Source organism: Genypterus blacodes, unplaced genomic scaffold, assembly GCF_046128005.1.
Source record: "Genypterus blacodes isolate CSIRO-AG114 ecotype Tasmania unplaced genomic scaffold, CSIRO-AGI_Gbla_v1 ptg000022l_1, whole genome shotgun sequence".
Classification (NCBI taxonomy): domain Eukaryota; kingdom Metazoa; phylum Chordata; class Actinopteri; order Ophidiiformes; family Ophidiidae; genus Genypterus; species Genypterus blacodes.
Genome location: NW_027466835.1, coordinates 6,558,693 through 6,577,655, shown reverse-complemented (window position 1 = coordinate 6,577,655; position 18,963 = coordinate 6,558,693). Strand labels below are relative to the sequence as shown.

The 18,963-nt window shown below is 45.2% G+C and overlaps 3 protein-coding genes across 3 annotated transcripts; all 3 read left to right on the top strand.

Moving 5' to 3' along the window:
* Positions 1–250: 250 nt before the first annotated feature.
* On the top strand, positions 251–7,187 carry fam117aa (family with sequence similarity 117 member Aa). Its single transcript, XM_076142663.1, has 8 exons — positions 251–795; positions 1,712–1,857; positions 4,084–4,179; positions 4,674–4,787; positions 4,914–5,027; positions 5,151–5,376; positions 5,476–5,650; positions 5,896–7,187. The coding sequence occupies exons 1-8, from the start codon at positions 690–692 to the stop codon at positions 6,107–6,109; spliced, it is 1,191 nt and encodes a 396-aa protein (XP_075998778.1). The 5' UTR covers positions 251–689; the 3' UTR covers positions 6,110–7,187.
* A 388-nt stretch (positions 7,188–7,575) lies between these two features.
* Positions 7,576–12,092, top strand: slc35b1 (solute carrier family 35 member B1). Its single transcript, XM_076143184.1, has 9 exons — positions 7,576–8,104; positions 8,947–9,050; positions 9,181–9,311; positions 9,393–9,423; positions 9,765–9,925; positions 10,017–10,143; positions 10,828–10,934; positions 11,013–11,166; positions 11,456–12,092. The coding sequence occupies exons 1-9, from the start codon at positions 7,980–7,982 to the stop codon at positions 11,506–11,508; spliced, it is 993 nt and encodes a 330-aa protein (XP_075999299.1). The 5' UTR covers positions 7,576–7,979; the 3' UTR covers positions 11,509–12,092.
* Positions 12,093–12,869: 777 nt separating this feature from the next.
* Positions 12,870–14,634, top strand: ndufa4a (NDUFA4 mitochondrial complex associated a). Its single transcript, XM_076143308.1, has 4 exons — positions 12,870–13,033; positions 13,879–13,967; positions 14,065–14,125; positions 14,368–14,634. Exons 1-4 carry the CDS (start codon positions 12,992–12,994, stop codon positions 14,422–14,424), a joined length of 249 nt encoding a protein of 82 aa, XP_075999423.1. The 5' UTR covers positions 12,870–12,991; the 3' UTR covers positions 14,425–14,634.
* Positions 14,635–18,963: the final 4,329 nt, after the last annotated feature.

The following is an 18,963-nucleotide window of genomic DNA, read 5'->3' as shown; positions in this document are numbered from 1 at the left end:
CACACACACACACACACACACACACACACGCGCACACACACGCATATCCTCTTGTGAATAGAAGGGGGTAAGATTATGGGCTGGATGGGAGGAGGGGAAGTGGAGCAAAAATGTGAACAAAGTGGGTGGGAGCCTGAAAGTTAGTGGGGGTTTGACCCACGCGAGACAGATGGACGCGGGGACCAATGCGGCTCCGGCGGCGCTGCGCTCCAACCAACCAAGCCGCTCAGTGGGCAGCCACACACACACACACACACTACACGAGACTTCTCTGCACAGGTTGAGCTGTTGTGTTGTCACTGTGCAGGAGGAAACTCGCAGGAACGTGTGAGGGGAAACTCGGTGTAGAAGAGAGAGAGAGAGTGTGTGTGCGTGTGTGTGTGTGCGCGCCCCCAGATAGACGAGGAAGACGGGCCGTTGTGACGCGTTCAAGTGCGTAAAAAGAGTCCCAGCGAGGAGCAAAACCATGGTCACCATCACAGAAGAGAACTCAAGCTGGGTGCCCAACATGAGGCCCGAGCGCAGTGCGTGACCGCCGTGGATGGACTGACTGATCCTGCGTTCACACGGATCTTGGAGAAGAAGAAGAAGAAGAAGAAAAGCAAAGCCAAGTTGTGTGTGTGTGTGTGCGTGTACGTGTGTGTGTACGTGTGTGTGAGTGCAGCTCGGCTGTGGGAGCAGAGTGGGGGATGTCGCTGAGAAGTGGAGCACCTCGGGGGGGCAACAACCCGAACCTGCAGCCCCTCAGAGCCACAGTCCCGTACCAGCTCCTCCTCAGCAGGGAGGGGAAGACGGGTAATCGATCTATCTATCTATCTATCTATCTATCTATCTATCATAAAAGTTTGTTTTGGTGTAATAAATGCATTACATCATCATCTATTCATAAAAGTGTGTATACATGAGGTTTGGGAGCAGCTTGCAGGAAGGCCAGTGCTGGATTTGAACACACAACCTTCCATTATTAGAGGATGAGGAGAGGAAATCACAAAAGTAATCAACCAGCTTATAGGTGCGAAACAAAAGTCCACATGCTTCAGTCGTTAAAGTTTAGGGAACAGACTTTTCCTTCTTGTGATGGATCCAAACGTTTCCCACTTTACTCTAAACTCTGCTCTCATCTCCGCTGCTTCGCCTCTTGTGCTGCATGTGCTGAGCGTTAACATGCCTCTTTTCTTTGTGTGTGTGTGTGTGTGTGAGAGCCTTTCCTCCATGAGGGTTTGAGTCGTTGCTCCAAACCCAAAAAGTGTGTTTATTTATACGTCCCATCGGCTCTGCGTCTGTGACTGATGAGAGTTTCCTCCGTGTGTTTGGGTTGCTGGTAGATGGAGTCGTATCCTGTGGGAGCCGTTGCTGGTTTTGCATGGCCACGTTCCAGCGTCTGCACATGCACACACACACACAAACACACACACACGCACACACCTCCACTGCATGTTATCAGAGGGAGAAAGAGCCTGGAAGCAATTTTGTGAACAACTACCACTGATGTTAAAATAGTCTTAAAGAATCTTAAAGAGCTGTTTAAGCCGAGCATGTCTCTGGTCCGTCCGTCTGTTCGCTCCCAGCCGAACGTGATCACACATGCAGGAGTTTTCACCACTTCTGCCAGAGTGAAATTGTTTTGACAGGCGCTGAGCGAAGGCTTCACCGGCCGCAGGATCGAGTAACACACAAGTGATTTAACGTGTTTCTTGTCTCCTCTCACAAGCCGACAGGACGGCCGCGCGCCCGCCCAAACCCACCATCCGCCGGACTCTGTCTCTTGACGCCATCGTGGGCCCGTACCTGCAGGGGCAGTGGCCCAAAGAGGCAGAAGGCAGCGCCGTGACGTGTGTCAACGACAAAGCCACACAGGTGAGGCTCCATTTGATACATTGGACCAAACTTGTGCAAGAGTTGCAGATTGTGGGAGTTTTTCTTATGTTAAGAACACATTTACCCTTCAAACCTGTTGCTTCATGTTGCAAAAGATAACAAACGGGTTGCCTGAGTGAAAACAGGCTCTTCTGCACTGCTGTTTGTGTTTTTGAAGGATATCTATAGACGACCTCATATCTGATCTTGGCTGTGCAGGTGTCTCGTGGTTCCTTTTCCACGCTGTTGGTGAGAGGCAGCCAAGTGGAAATAGTGGTTTTTGTTCTTCTCATCCTCGGCTGTTCTTCCCCCCTCGACTGTATCTGCCCCTAACTGGTGCACAAAGCCTCGTCTAACATCAGCGAGCTCTGCGGCCTCGTCCTCGTCTTGACACAGTTAAAACCTGAACGAACCCCCTTTGCCTCCATTGTGAGGGAACAGACCCCTCCTGACCTCATTATACACACACCCCATCCCCCCAGCGCCTTCCGCAACCACGCACACACACACACACACACACACACACACACACTCCAGCACCCCACCCAGCACCTCCCCCTGGCATAGCTCCTCAGCATTACTTCAGATGATATAACCGATTGTTCTGCGTTAATTCACTGGGCATACAAAGGCCCCTGAACGCATCGCAGAAATGACGTTTGATTCTTACGATCTTCCCACGGGTCTGTAGCTCGTATGTTTATGTGTAAGTCATTCCTTTTAAAGTGTCTGACTTTCCTATCCGCATGTTATTTAGAAAGCACCCAGAGAATGTAACCTGCCATGAGGCCAAACATTTCTCTCTAACCTACCGACCAAAACCTGCATTTCTGTGCACATCTGACTTTGATAATCTGCCTCTCTCGGTAACCGGGTGTTAACACACGACCAGCCGTCTGAATGGTTGTCTATGGCCCAGCAAATTAGAATCCACTTCAACCATAATCCACCTCTCCACAAAATAAATAACCTTTCCTGTTAAGATACAAACAAACACACATACACAAACACACACTGAGGCAAACACAGAACCTCCTTGGCAGAGGTTGCGGTCATCAAACTTGAGTTGGAAACATTAGCCACAGCACACCAAATGCTCTGCTGGTCTTTTTATAGGTTGAGTCCCATGATCCCCACTTTCATGTTTAAGTGAGGGTGGGGGGTGTGTGTGTGTGTGTGTGTGTGTGTGTGGGGGGGTTCGGTATTGGACGACGGTGGCTGTAACTCTACACCGATGTCACTGTATAACTGACTCATGCTGCATCCCGACTTATATAGCCGGGGCCATCGACTATGTTTGGCATAAGATGGTTTCAGAGTTCCATACTTACACTTTATAACTCCCGCTTGCTGACAGTTATGGCGCCAAGGAGAATCTCTGACTGGTGAGGTAAATTCTGAGACCAAGAGCCAAAGAACAGTTTGTATTTTGGGGGACAGGCAGCCATGACAGAGCGGCGGCGCGGGGGAGTAAGAGCTGCATTACTGATCTGAATGCTCGCTGAGACTGAGCGGCATAGAGACCGGTGAGTGGATCAGGTAGTTGGCGTGACGTGACAGCGAAGAAGAGGGTCCTGACCGGGGATTCACCTGCCCTGACCTGATGATGAATCGCCATTCATCCGCTCCCGACCAGCAGCCAGCAGCGGTCAACACAACTCCTGCTGCTCGAAGATCAAGAGTCAAAGTGAAGAAATCGGTATGAACATTCCACTGCTGGGTGTGTTGTTGCTCCTCGGCCTTATTGTGACCCCAAGTCGAGACGTTAGGAAGTTTTGAGCGGCAAAAATTGAAGCGCATAGGAAATCATCTTGTTGTTTGTTTTGAGCTGTTTTGCTTCACGGCACATGGGTTTGTGAATAACAGGCTTCTGTGAGCAGATGTGCAGCGAGGTGTGTGATGCTGGTAGTTGCATTGTATTTATAGTGGCTACGATGATGTGGTCTGGATGTTTTCGTTTGGAGGAGCGCTGTGGTTTTCTTCTACGTACAGCTGCTGGGGGGGCAGGTGTGTGTGTGTGTGTGGCAGCTGTGGAGCCCCACCGCTGGGTTGTGTTCACACTGTTGATTGGAGTTCACTGAGTTGAAGAGAAAATGACTTTAGTCTGTAACAGGCCTCTGAAAGGTCACACCTGCTGACAGCCAGGATTATTGACAAAAAGTCGTTCTCTACCACAGACGAAACACAGACCTCTAAGTAACACACTGTTACTCTTTCTCCACAAAGACTCCCAGTTCCTGGGCAGAGGAGACCCGAGGGAGGAGGAGTGCTGGGGGACACAAGCGCTCGGCGTCCTGGGGCAGCGCGGAGCACCTGAGGGAGGCAAGTGATCGTGTTCACCATCACAGCTTCACCTCATTCAGCCTTTTGACTCAATGCACAGAGACACAGTCCTGTTCAAAATCACCTAGCTAACTGACGAGACCAAAGTTCATTTACAAAAGTGTGTGTGGAGGTAAAAACGATTGAGTTGTGTTAAGATTTGTTACATTTATGACTCATTGAACTTTTTTCGGTTGTTTTGGTTTATTGACTCACATGGATTTATAGCAGATTAGCAGATTTTAGAGATAAGAAGTACAGAGAAATGTCATCACAATCAGCATGGACACCAGTACAGGCTGTGCTGGAGCGCTTTTATCTCAGGGTGTAAAAGTTTAATCGGCTTTCTCGGCTGTTACTCCTCAGCCTGCCAGTGATAAAATAGAGCCTGAAGCGTCCCTGCAGGAAAAGTGTGTAAACTCTCGCTGCTCTGCCTCTTCACCTGCTGCTCTTCACCTGCTGCTCTTCACCTGCTGCCCCTCCCTCTGCCTCAGGTGGCCAAGCTGAGGAACCAGCTGCAGAAGCGTTCCAGACCCGCCGCTCCCTCTGCAGCATACGAGTGCCCACACCACCCGCAGCCAGCAGGTCATGCAGCGGGCATCACTCAGGTACTGTAGCTCACCGTCACAGCAGAATGCACGATTTTGCACAAGGGCACAAAGGGCACACACAGGGAACATAAATCATAAATCCCTGTTCTGATAAATTCGCCCGTTGTTTGGTTTCATCCACAGACGACGCCTCTGATGCCGTTGAACAGACTGGCACCCCGACTGCGGCGTAGCGTCGAAGGCCTCAACCTGGAGCTGGAGGAGGTGTTTGTGTCTGAGAAACCTGACGATCAGCAGGTGAGATCACTCAGAACTACCTAGATATAACATAACTACTTTTCTCCAGATATCAAAGCTTAACACACTTTCTTGATTCTTTGTTGACCTTTTTCCACACGTATTTCCTCTTCTCTGATCCAGATCCTGGATGTGCCAGATGGTCACAGGGCTCCAGCTCCTGTCCAAAGATGCAGCAGCGGCTCTCAGAGTGAGCCATCGCCGCCCCCCCTGGACTCCTCCCTCCTCTCTCCATCTCAGTCCCCCTGTCCTCTGGATCCAACGCCTCTGTCGCCTTCACATTCCCCTTGTGCCTTGAATCCATCTCTCCTACGTCCATCAGAGTCTCCCTGCCTCATGGGAGAATCAGGTTAGAGAACGTTTTCATGTTGCACGCTGAAGCTTTAAACTGAATTCCTTTTTGTAAGTTCTGGGACACTAAATTTAGATGTTTCCTCCCTCTGTGCAGAGCCTGCAGAGTGTGAGCCCTTATGTCCGTCTCCATCAACGTTGCTTCCTTCCTTTGCACTGGATCCTCCTCTGCTGCAGCCCTGCTCCTCCTCTCCTCGTCCCAACAAATCGTCTGCTTTCCAGCGGGAGCCGCCAGAGGGCTGTGAGCGAGTACGAGTGTGTGAGGAGGCAATGTAAGTAGAAGGGGATTGTTTAGTTCTGAGGCTGATGTCAGATTTCAGCTATGACACACATATGACACACATTTTTATCTACCTTTGTTGAACACACTTATTGTAAGTCGCTTTGGATAAAAGCGTCTGCTAAATGATCATAATGTAATGTAATATGAAGCTTTGTCTGTGGGCCCTATGATGGTCAACAATCCTGACATACCTGCCTTGTAGGTAATCCACTTAATCCCTCTCTGCACCTCCAGGTCTTCTTTCCAGGATGAGTCTCTCCTCCAGCCATCCTGCCCCGACCCCAATAAAGTCAACTTCACCCCCCACGGAGGCTCGGCCTTCTGCCCCGTCAGTCTTTTGAAGCCCCTCCTGCCCTCCATGGATCTCCTTTTCCGTGGCCTGTCAGTCTCTCCCGTCACCGGCTGCCCCGGTCAAGCGTCCCCCACCAGGCATCTGAGCATGCAGTAGGTGGACGTGTGAGTGGAGCCTCACAGGACTAAATCACGCTGCATTGCCAGGAGATTCTTCTGGAATGAGGATGAGAAGTGAATATGTTTTCTCTGCTAGAACAAGCCATGATCCATGTGATCACCAATGATTGAGACTATAAGCATTCTATGATGATTATACTTTGACTTTGGCCTTGAAATCTCTTCTTGCTGATTTACTGAGTATTGGGCCTATAGTTTACGGTAGGATACTTTTATGTACTTCTAGTCTGATATCTATGTTTGTATCTTTGGAAGGGCTGAAATAATTGCTGATAGTGTTCTTCAGATCTTTCTGTTTACACTTTGGCTGTTTATAGTTGTAAGCAGGAACAGAAGTTTAATTAGCTTTATTTGCCCACAGGTGGCATTGATTTAACCAAACTATTGTCAATGTTTCAGTCATTCTGAGGAATTGAAACTGGTCAAACTGATTCACTTGACATCAGTTGATTGATCAGTTTCCTGCCACAATATGTCGGTGTTCAAATCACTTTGGCATGGATTTACTTGAAAATGATCGTTCACGCAGATAAAACACTGTTATCGCTCACACGCAGCACTGAAACGTAAACTGATGCAAATGAACAATCAATATCATCTGTCAGTAGTTGAATGTGCTCAAGCTGGATGTCCATTTTGTTTTTTATTCTTACATGCAACACCAAGTGCATACTTTTGAAAACTGTCAATCATCAAAAGAAAACAGCATACCAACAAAAAAATCAACTTAACAAAAAAGCCATAAAAAAACATCAGTTTAATCCTAAAATTCCGTTTTTTGAGTAATAAGTGGAAACGTTTGTGTTTTGGTGTTCAAAAGATGCTGGATTTACAAAAGAAATGATGGCAAAGTAGAGAGGTTTACAAAGTATAATCTGATTAGATTTAAAAATGGCAGTGAATAGCAAAGATCTGCAGTGTACACAGATTTAACAATAAAATAATTTGCTACATAAATACGGAACATTCTTTTTAACACGTCTTTCTTTGGCTTTAATGTCTTTCTCTGTGTTCTGTCCGTTGTTGTCGTCTCTGCCTTTGACACGTGGATTTGCGGTTTTGAAATCTGAGCACCGCCCCTTCTAGAACCCCGGCTTTGTGATTGGTTAACAGTAAAGCGCTCCTCCTTGCACGGACCAATGGGCGCCATCCACATCCTAGGACGACAAAAAGGAACGCGACATTTTACAGGAAAGTCCTGACATTCCTAAATAAGCTGCCTTTGCATCTGCCTGCTTAAATAACATTGTAAATTTACAACATTTATAATAACGACACGACACAGTTTGAAAAGCGTTTGTAATTCTGCCCTGAAGCTTTTACATATTACCCGTCTACGTGCTTTACCATTCACGAATCATATTACGGACAAAATCTTACTTTTCAGGCTTTACTGCGCAAACCAGTGAGGTCCTTTCATCGGCACCTTTTCCTGTCGCTGTCTGTGTGTCTTTAATCCGATTTTCTCTCTCAATGAAAACACTGACGGCCCGGTGACACACAGTCAGCATCGCCACGCTCACCTGTACCTGCGTGGGAGTGGGATGCGTTCGATTTCACGGGGGGGATACGCAATGAGATTTCGGAGTCATTTCGTAAACGTACAAATAATTCTAGTACAGTTATAATGACGTTACAGCTGACTGTGTGTTTGTGCTATTAAACATCTTCCATCTTTGAGCGTGACTAATAACCACATTTAGTCTTGAGTTGCCGTTGTTATAACCGGACACCATTTCCGGACTCGTGACGTGAAATCGGTGATAGTGGAGCGGGACGTCGGCGTGCGGGCAGCGGGTAGCGGAGCTGCGGTGTCGGTGAGCATACCGGGGCCGGCGGAGGACAACATGACTGCGGGAAAAGGAGCCGGGAGGCCCGCCTCCGTGTGGGACAACATGCGGGTACGCTTCATCATCTGCTTCCTGGGAGTCTTCGTTTGTTACTTTTACTACGGAATCTTACAAGAGACGATGTAAGTAAACAGCAGTCAGGTTTCTCTTCTACGTGTTGATTCAGGCCTTTGTTTGTGCTAAACTCCGTTATAAAACCGTTTTGTTTCGTATTTTCTGCAGCTGTTTTGAATTTTTATCTGACTCAGCACAAACTGGTTTTTGAAATCGGCACACAACTGATCAGCATGTGCGCATTGTGCCACGATGTCATGACAGCAGGGCCTCCGTGGGACAGAATGAAACATGTGCGACAAATAATCATTCAGGGCTCGATTCTATTTCCAGTTTCCAGCTGTCAGACGGTGTTGTTTCCCTCAGACAGCAATGATGTCATCTACGTGTAACTCAGATCCTAGATGCACCTGGGAACAAGGATTACTTTGTTGCATTAGTGCCTCTGTGAATGCAGACATAGGCAGAGGAGAAGATCACTGTACTCAGTCATGACACTGGTGGTATGTGAGAGAGTGGGAGATCTGGTTACTCAGACATGTTGGCCTGCTGCTGCCTCTGAAGAACCCAAGTTATTCGGTTGTTTGGGTTGATTTACATCCAGGTGTAATTGAAGTCACATTTGTGACTCACAAACAGTGTTAATGCCAATAATGTCAGTAGAAGCCATGTCTGACTATGTTACATTACATTACATTACGAGCATTTGGCAGACGCCGTTATCCAAAGCGACTTACATTACATTACCACCTTTCGCAGAGGGGGGAGCAATTGAGGGTTCTGTGCCTTGCTCAGGGGCACCTCGGCAGGGACTTGAACCGGCGACCCTCCGGTTTCCAAGCGGAAGCTCTACCCACTGAGCTACTGCCTCCCCTATTCAACACTGCTTTTGTGTCTGTGACCCATCCAGCGTTCGAGGCGAATATGGACTGGGAGAGCAGAAGGAGAAGTTCCAATTTGCGAGAACGCTCGTCTTCATCCAGTGCATCATCAACGCTTTGTTCGCTAAGCTCTGTGAGTATGCGCTGCCAAGGAAACGGTTTGATCTAGCGGTCCAGCCTAATGCAGCGTCCACTTAAGCGTCTATTCATACGGCATCTCCTCATTGAATCCTTTATTCCAATCCCTCCTCTATTTCCTGCAGTGATTCAGTTTTTCGAGGGCTCCAAGCCTGATCTGACAAAGAACTGGCTGTACGGCCTGTGCTCGCTCTCTTACCTGGGAGCCATGGTGTCCAGTAACTCCGCCCTCCTGTATGTCAACTACCCCACACAGGTCAGTCTTGGCTGTCACACGCTTTAAACCCAAACATTCTTGGTCCTGTTGTGTCTTAAATCATTGTCTTTCTTCTGACAGGTGTTGGGAAAGTCCTGTAAGCCCATACCAGGTAAACACAAGTTACCAATGCGCTGATTCTGTTCAACTACCAACAGCAAACATACACATACAGTATGTACCTTATTGACAGTAAGCACACACAAACCACCCAGAGGACGTATCTGCCAGGTTACATGTTGTCCTTTCTGATTGTTCTGTTTGTACATGTGTGTGAGGTCTTTTGCCCTTTAGAGCTCTGTTATCTGCTCACATGTAGACGCATGAACACATTTCCTCCGTCCGTATGTTTTCGCTCTCACGGCTGAATTGCCCGATATTGTACACGCGGTGAAACCCAGAGATGTTCACTCTCGTGTGCGTCATTAAAACCCTTCCGTCGTGTCGTTGCAGTGATGATCCTCGGCGTGACGATACTGAGGAAGAGGTACTCGATGGCTAAGTACATGTGTGTGCTGCTGATCGTGAGCGGTGTGGCTCTGTTCCTCTACAAACCCAATAAGAGCTCGGCTGTTGCAGACGACCATATGTTTGGCTTTGGAGAGGTCTTATTGGTGAGTTCCCTTACGTGAGTGATGGTTACCGTGACGCTGCCACCACGTCGGTGCTGAGCCTCTTTCTCTCTTTCCTCTTGCCGTGTGGTAGCTGATCTCTCTGACCCTGGACGGCTTGACTGGCGTGGCCCAGGACCACATGAGGACTCGCTTCCAGACGAGTGCCAACCACATGATGCTCAACATCAACCTGTGGTCCACGCTGGTCCTGGGACTTGGTGAGTCAACCGTCCTCTCTGCTAGACTGAACACTAGCACTCTGGTTAGATATGGAGCTGTTACTTGGAGATACACTCTGATGTGCTTTTGAAGTGTGTATTTTTTTACACACTGCTCTGCCAAGTAATTTGATCAGCAATGTGTTTGCATAGATTCCTGAGACTGGAACAGCAGCCCTCTTGTCTGCAGATTAGAATTGTCATTTTGAAACTGTCTTTGAGGAAGTAAGTGTTAGAAACTGCAGACAGTCAAGAATGTGTCCATCAGTAAACAACATGTGTTTGAGTCAAAGGGACCTGGGATCATGTAGCCACTGTTCCTCTTAAAGGAAAGTCGGAAGCAAAAAGACATTTTTGTTATGAATAGATGAATAAGCTGCAACCCTGAAAGCCCCCTGAGGTTTTATAGCATATGTGTAACAATAAGGCCTATAGAACAAGTACAGTATGATGAAGGCTCCTGCTTCCTGCTGTCCTGAGCTCTGTGGAAACTAAATAGTTTTGTATTTATATTGTGTACTGTATAGGCCCTGTTGTTATTCCTGTGTTTCACCACTTGGTGGCATTAAATGCCCACACTATAGGACCAGATCCCCCCCAAGCGCATCAGCGTCAAAGTCAATTGGCAATTACAAGAACATATGGAATCATTTCTCTTTCTGCTCTTTTCCGTCTGTGTCTCAGCTGTGTTGTGGACGGGGGAAGTCTGGGATTTCCTGAGTTTCACCGACCGTCATCCCAGCATCATCTATAATATTCTTCTGTTTGGATTGACCAGCGCTCTGGGCCAGGTGAGTGAAGGATCAGGCAGAGTTCTGACCCTGATCATCACAATGAGTTCTTAACTTTTCAAAAACATGTTTTACCAGACCTTCATCTTCATGACGGTGGTCTACTTTGGGCCCCTGACCTGCTCCATCGTCACCACTACAAGGAAGTTCTTCACCATCCTCGGCTCCGTTATTCTGTTTGGCAACGTCATGAATCCAATGCAGTGGGTTGGAACCACGCTGGTGTTTCTCGGTGAGAATGAATTACAGTCCAACGTTTTCTTTCAGTCTTTTCTTATTGCCTTTACTCATTTCTTTTGTTCAATCAATACGGTGATAGATTGACTAGGAGGATATGCATTTATACGATGGGTAATAGGGAGTACAGATGGAGGAATGTTGGTCCTTTTTCCAGTTTATGCAATAGTATTAAAAATGCTGCTCTGTTCATCTGTTTATGATTTTAAGGCTTTTAAAATTTTCAAATAATATTGGTTTTGTTTTCCTGCTCTTAATTATATTTTGGATTTGTTTTGTTTTAGGCCTTGGCCTGGATGCCAAATTTGGCAAAACCCCTAAGAAGACGACACACTAAACCATCTGGAACACTGTATGTGACACAAAGACATAACAAAATGGAATGGAAACACTCTAAAGCCAGTATCTTATTTATGAGATAAAACCTGTATTGGCAGATGTGCCAATGATTTGTTCAAGTACAGTTTCATTTTAAATGTAACTGTAAGAGAGCACATCTTTTATGTGGGATCATGACCTGAATGAACTGTGATGCGACATCTTTCCTGACCACAGGATTCCATCATGTGTTTGTGGAAGAGTGAAAGACAACGGTGGCAGAAAGAGTTTGTACACAAAGTCCTTATCATTCATGAAGCCAGCTCACGTCCTCCGGATCAATACTGAACCAAACCAAGCCTATGAAATACAGTACATTTCCAGCATTTCTCTCATGAACTTAGCACCAACGAAGGCCTCGTTTACAAAATGTTGCTTTCATGCGTTGTTTATTTCTTGGCAAATAATTCGCCAATTGTCCCTGTAATTTCTTAAAATATAAATGGATGAACTGTAAGGAGCCTGCCGTGTTATGTCCAATCTTACTTTTGAATTGTTTTTATTTTCTGAATAATGAAATACCATAAAAGGGAAATTGTTATATTTCATTGTTATTTTTCTTCTTATTGCACATTATATACAGGTGGATATCAGTGTTTACAGTTGAAATATCTAATTAGCTGTAATAGATTGAACATTTTCATCATGCAAGTCAATTAAACTATGTATGCTGGAAATCCTCACCATTCATTGCCAGATTATAATTGACAAATGATATTAACGTTTGTATTTATAAGCGAAGGCCATTTAACCAAATATTGGTGCTCAATGATTTCAGTATGTAGTTTGTTTTATAAATGCAAAAATAAATGAGAGAAGAATCTAAGCAACAGCGCCCCCTGCTGTCACTTTGAGTTCTAAACAGCGCGCATAGATAAAGGGCTTTAATCTGTTATCGCCTCCATCCTTTGTTATTGTGAAACCCAGACACAAATAGTGCATGTATCATTCTTTTAAGAGAAATAACAAAGCAGCATGATGAAGCGTATAAATTAGGTTTGTATAAATATGTGTTCTCAAAACATTTTTGGTGTTATTTATTGTAATATCTACAGATAAAACAAATTCCAACAGTCAAAAGTAATTACCGAAGTAACCTGGATATTGTGGGATTTCATTGCCAACTCTAATATGCCGGAGTAAAAAGATGGAAGACGATGAGCACAGAAAAAAACGCAGCAGTAAACAATGCAAAAACAACCAGTTTATTGAACAAGTTGTCCTATAATTGTTTACCTGATAGCTACAAAACTAAAAAAATATGTGTTTTGTTCTCCCGTCAGTCAGGCGGTATGCTCGGCATCCTAAACCGTCTGTTCCGCCTTCTTCTCTCCGCCCGTTTCCGACAGAGGTGAAATTACGCACCAGTGTGTAAAGTAAAGTCTTTCAAAAGCGGTTTGTCTGTGTAAAGTTGGTTCAATCTCTCGTCCAAAGACACAAAGATGTTCGCAACAGTCAGCAAACAGTTGCGGACTCATCCTGCTGTAAGTATCCCGACGAACAGCCGCGTTAATCGGCTCACCACAGAAATATGGATGATGTGTCGTCTGTCTGGTTAGCTAAACTATTTAGCGTAGCTTCAGCGAGCTACTCGACCGCTCCGACTTGAAGACAATTTGTTAATTATCTACATATTGTTCGTGTTTTTGCTTATTTCATAACTCTATGCGAGTGAAACGCGTTTTTCCCAGATACCGCCTGCGCTCAAACGTGTGCCCGCAGATGTTTGGGAGTCAAACCAGGTCACGGCTGCGCTCACACACGTTAGCAGCTACGAGTTAGCACGAGTTAGCCAGCGGCACTGTTCTGGGTGTAGCAACGACTAGTTAGCGAGTTAGCAGGCTAGTTAGCGGTAGCAAGTAGCACGCATAGGTTGAAACTGTCCCGATTAACACATTTTCAGCGTTCTAAGTGACTTGTTATAGGGTTGCGTGTTTGTCTCGAGTGTCCTAACTATGATGACGGAATGTGCGTTTAGGGAAGTTCAACCCAAAAGGCAAATTCAGGCTCATGACGGAGTGTTTGGCCTTGAAGGTTAGGAGGAGGAGGTGCTAAACAGAGGGCAAGTGCTCTGTTTACATGAGCCACTAATATGACGTAGTATCAGACTAGACTATTGCCTTTATTCCACACTAACTAATTAATAAAAACACTTGGTATTCATTCACTTATCATTTCAATTACTTCTGTTTGTAGACTGTTTTTCATATATATTGGACTGAACGGTTACGGTTTAAGTTGAGTTGGAGAAGCAGCAAATTCTAGTCAATTATTATTAGTATGTTATTCACTGTTGTTGTGTTCTGACTTGTTTTCCTGTCCCGTACAGCTGATCCCTCTTTTCTTCTTCATCGGTGGAGGTGCAGCCATGTCCATGATGTACCTCGCTCGTCTGGGTCTGAGGAACCCCGATGTCTGGTAAGGAGTCAAGATTCCAGTTAATTTTGTTGTAAAATCAGAGACACTGGTGCACTCTATTTTCAGTGTTTATTCACGTGAGCATTAACCTTTACAGCTGGGATCGCAAGAACAACCCTGAGCCCTGGAACAAGATGGCTCCCACCGATCAGTACAAGGTTTGTCTCCATCACGTCTCAGTCTAAGCATAACAATCTCAATTTGTCGCACTCTTCACTGTAGCGGCTGGATTAGATTATAATCAAATGACATCGTTTGGCCAACGATGAGCCGTGGAATCAAAACTGTGTTCACAGGAGATACTTTGATTTGATTGTAAAAGGATAAACACATCTGTAATGAGCAACATTCAATACATTTACCTGGAATGCGGCCGGTACTGACTTGTGTGCGTCTTCAGTTCTACACAGTGAACATGGACTACAGCAAGCTGAAGAAGAATGGTCCTGACTTCTAAGGTGACCAAAGGCTTTCGATCATGAGCCGCAAATCCCCGGTGGAGCCTCCTCTGGGATCGCATGGATGCAGAGGCTAAACCCGCACAAAGTTTCATATTTAATTTACCTCATTGCATCCTATTGACTTTTAATCCATGCTTCTAAATTCACGGTGTCTCTGGTTGTCAATAAACTGAAGGAGGCTTTCCTCCTCTGTACAGAGAAAAGAACCTGTGTGTCCTTTCTTCACTCTACTGGTTGATGTTTTCATCTCCGTATTGATCTCAGGTCAAACATTATTGGTTTTGTAATCAGTCAGTTTTATCGGTTCCACTTGGTGTTGCTGTCCTTGTCATGCTCCGCTCTCTTGTTTACACTCATGTCGCTCCTCTCTCCTCATGTGGCCTTTGTCCTGCTTTAACCCAGTTGCATTTGGAATTATGTGGTATGGCATCCTTGGCTGCGGTCCAGACTTTGCCTCTCCTTATCTGTGTAGTGAGTCAGGGCAGACTTCAGCCTGGGCATGTAATCACAGTGCTGGGCTCCCTCTGGTGGCAGGCTAGATGAATGATTGTGCTATCTTAGGTGGACAAAACAAGCTCTCCAAAAGTCAAACTTCAGAGGTGAAGACTGAAGAGTAAAAGGACATCACTGTTCTTTTCCTCCACATGTTGACTTACGGGACTGAATCAATAAGTTGGTAATGAGTTACGCCTCGGAAACAGAATTGGATGGTAGAACCTGAGGAGTTTCTCTTTATAGAATGCCATCGCACTCAGACAGATGAGTTTGTAAATGTCAACAGGTCACACTGTTCCATGTGCAGCTTAGAGAAGCGCGACAAGGACGAGAAGCCAACGCAACGCAGCAAATGTCAAGGAGACCTTATTTGAATAGAAGCCCACATCTAAATCATCTCCCACCCTCTCCATGGCTGGATCCTTCCACAGCCTCACCCCCCACACCCCCCACCCTGGAAATGGAAATTAACTTCTGGCACAGCATGTAACATTTCATTTTGGAGCCACATTTGAGCCTCCACTCTTTATACCAAATGACTGCTATCAGCTCAAATAACTTCATAGAATTGAACACAAACAACTAATCCCCCCCCCTCCACCCCCTGCCAGTTCATTTATTTGTTGATGTTGTTGGTGATTTTCAGCTTAATGGAGGCAGAATGAGAGGAAGGATTTATGTTCAGGAACTCTAAAGAACGAAGCACAGAGCGGAGAAACAACTGGAAATGAGAAAATGTTGGTAAATGCTGAAACTGTTTACCTTTAAATCCTTTTATCAACTTGGTGCACAATATTTATAGCTCTTGACTCCAGGCAGGTATGAATTAGTTAAGGTCTTAGAAGCCAAAAGACGTCAGGGTCATGGTTTACAAACATGACATTCATTCGTTCATTTGTTCGTTCACAGCATTGAGATAAGTCAACAGTTCATTGTCCATTTTGTAGCTTATTAAGCCTTACAGTCACAATTCAGGGTCTTTAACTCGTGAATAACTGAAAGTCTCAAACCAGCAAATAAAAATACTACTTCTGCCAATTTTTTTTACAGTTCTGAAGTTCATGACAATGGCCGAATGAATTTTCACGTTTGAATAGAAAACATGTCAGTCAAACAGTTTTGTGCTTTATTAGATTTAAAGCTACAGTGTGTCATATTTCAAATATTCGATCTCTCTCTCTCTCCTACATCTTTCTCTCTCACACAGATATGATCCAAGTCTCAACACAATATCGGCAATCAAATGCACTTAAGATGTATTTTCAGTAATTAATGATAAGATGCAACACAATTTAACCCCTTTTGCAATTTTGCGTGATGATGTGGTGCGATACGGCTCAACACAACATCTGAAGTCTGAGTGTCAATTCAGTAGAAGCCTCATTACAGTCTGACAGGAGTCCTTAAACTGAGTGTGCAATGAAAAACATGTTTCTGCAGCGCCCCCTACTGAGGGAATCTCATTTGGGAAAAACCTTAGAGCTCAAACAATAGAAGCAGGAGTGATGGAGGCAGGATGTTGGTGCAGGAGGTGTAACTGCAGGTTTGAATGTAAACACAATGAAGTCCCATGCAACCAAGAGAACACGATTGATTATCTTCAGACTTTCTCTCCTGCAGCCATCCATTGTTACAGTGCAGCAGCTTTCCTGATCTCTCGCCCTTCCTACATGCCTGATAACACAGACAGCCTTTGATTGACAGTCAGCAGGGCCCAGAGGTCAAACGGCTTCATGGCAGTGAATCCTCTCAGGAACCTTCGGTTAGTCTGTAAAAACCAACCTGACCTGCATCTTCAACCTCCTCCTCCGCCCGACCCTTGGCCCCCTGTGTTCATCCTGCGTTTTCTGCATCGCTGCAAAGGTAACGCTGAATAAATAATGAGGGAAAATAGCGCGAAGCGATCGCTGCCGTGGCAAATTGTCTTGTAAAGGTCACACCAAAGGTTACAGTGTCCACAAACACACCATATGCAGGAAATTCCGCACTTTTCCTACAAACAAAGTGTGTATTTAACCATGTTTACACAGACTGCATGAGTTTCCAATTACGCATTGAGAGGAGATGATTAATGCCCACACACCTGCACTGTCACACCTGCATACACACACAGATGCTTTAATCACTGGGTAATAAGACAATGATTTTTCATTTTGTTTATGAATGAAATTTGTAATTCATTTGAAAGAAGTCAGTATCCTCATCCTCATCCTCATCCACACTACTCAGACCAGGAGCCTTTGTGATGAAGAGCAAAAACAGTCTTCTTCTTCAGTCTAATATTCCAGTCCAGTGGTTGCACTTCATCTTTCTTGCCGTCTCACTGACCTGGATGACAGAGAGGAAACCTCAGTGAGAACCTGACAACACGACTGACAGTTGTGGCTGTGATGCCCCTTGTGGCCAACAGTGGTATAATTTGGGGCTTAAAGGTCTTTTCCCCCTGCCAAATCAGATTCCATCATTAGGGGGCGCTATAGATGCAGGATGGTTTTAACAGAGCACTCAATTTACAGATTCAGAATTCGGAATCAGAAATTCTACAAAAAGAAATTACCTTGTGCAGCTTAAAGGAGTTTGAAATGTATCTTAACTTCAACTGACCACACAACAAGCTTGGCACACATCATCATCATCATCATCATCATCGCCATCATCATTCTAATAATAATAATGATGATGATGATGATGATGATGATGATGATGACTATTATTAGTAGTAGTAGTGGTAGTTTAGTATTTTCTTGTTGTTTAAATTATTATTATTATTATTACTATTATATACCCCTGACATGTCCTTCTATAGATCTACATCTCTGGATTTAGTTTGCTTCTTCTTCATCGTTGATCCACTCCTGCATGGTATTGCACATTTTCCTTCTATTCATACACTTCTGTATGTTGACACTGTGACCGTATAGAATACTTTTCTGCTTTCTGCTCTCTGTCAGTTCTCCATATGAACGCATTTTGTTTCAGTTATTTGTTTCTCAAATACTTTGCTCAGTATTATTATGTTAAGCTTGTTTTGTCACAGTTTGTGAAACGGTGAAAACGTTTTTATCTCTTTGGTAATATTTCCTGCGTAATGTCTTTGCATCCTCAATTACCCCTCTCTCTCTCTCTCTCTCTCTCTCTCCCACTCTCTCCCTCCCACTCTCTCCCTCCCTCTCTCTCTCTCTCTCTTTGCTCTGTCACACTCACACAGTCACACATTCATTACTGAGGGAATAAACTGCTTTCTCACTCCTGCTGTGAGCGGCGTTGAGTAATAAGTGAAAGCTTCTCTCTCTTTCCTTCCTCTCTCTCCATCTCTCTCTCTCTCTCTCTCTCTCTCTCTCTCTCTCTCTCTCTCTCTCTCTCTCACCCTTCCCCTCACTTTTCCTTTGTCATCCTTCCCTAAACCTGGACACACACACACATACACACACACATCAGCACAGACGGCGGATGGGGAGAAGATGTTTTATTCTATCACGGCCACATTGATCCTTGAGCTCGCTCACTCAGGATGACAAAGTACCATTTGCAGCAGATGCACAAAAAGGTCAGGGTTGTCGATGTATTTTTGCATGAAGAATTGAGTAAGGACACCACAATTTAACAACCATTTCAAGAGGAATACCATAGAAATGAATCACGAGCGATATCTCAGGGACAGGGAGGCGGTGGGAGCGTGCTTTATGTGCTGTTCCGGAGCATGCATCACTCAGTTTGGAGCCAATTCAGCAGCAGGCTGAGCAAGTGCTCGCTGAGAGAGACCGCCTCATAAATACAAGGTCTCCGGTTTGATCCCTGCATCAACCAGCTTGTCCTTGAGCAAAACATCCAGCCCCTTTAGATAGAGCATCAGATAGGAGCGCGCAGGGGAAATGCTCCTCCTGATGAAGTTGAATAGCCGGATTTATGCTGTGATATGTTTACACCGTCACTGTCATAGAGGGGAAAGAATGAAGACTAGTGAGGAAAATCAGCGGATGAATTAATTCCGATCTTCCATCAGCCTGAGCATCTGTGTTTTGGTTATTTTTTTTTTCTTT

Coding starts and splice junctions, on each gene's coding strand:
- fam117aa (XM_076142663.1), top strand. CDS start 690: ATGTCGCTGAGAAGTGGAGCACCTCGGGGGGGCAACAACCCGAACCTG. Junction 4,180..4,673: donor GCGCGGAGCACCTGAGGGAG/GCAAGTGATCGT, acceptor CCTCTGCCTCAG/GTGGCCAAGCTGAGGAACCA. Junction 5,377..5,475: donor CTGCCTCATGGGAGAATCAG/GTTAGAGAACGT, acceptor CCCTCTGTGCAG/AGCCTGCAGAGTGTGAGCCC.
- slc35b1 (XM_076143184.1), top strand. CDS start 7,980: ATGACTGCGGGAAAAGGAGCCGGGAGGCCCGCCTCCGTGTGGGACAAC. Junction 9,312..9,392: donor ATGTCAACTACCCCACACAG/GTCAGTCTTGGC, acceptor TTCTTCTGACAG/GTGTTGGGAAAGTCCTGTAA. Junction 10,144..10,827: donor CACGCTGGTCCTGGGACTTG/GTGAGTCAACCG, acceptor TCTGTGTCTCAG/CTGTGTTGTGGACGGGGGAA.
- ndufa4a (XM_076143308.1), top strand. CDS start 12,992: ATGTTCGCAACAGTCAGCAAACAGTTGCGGACTCATCCTGCT. Junction 13,034..13,878: donor AGTTGCGGACTCATCCTGCT/GTAAGTATCCCG, acceptor TGTCCCGTACAG/CTGATCCCTCTTTTCTTCTT. Junction 13,968..14,064: donor CTGAGGAACCCCGATGTCTG/GTAAGGAGTCAA, acceptor TAACCTTTACAG/CTGGGATCGCAAGAACAACC.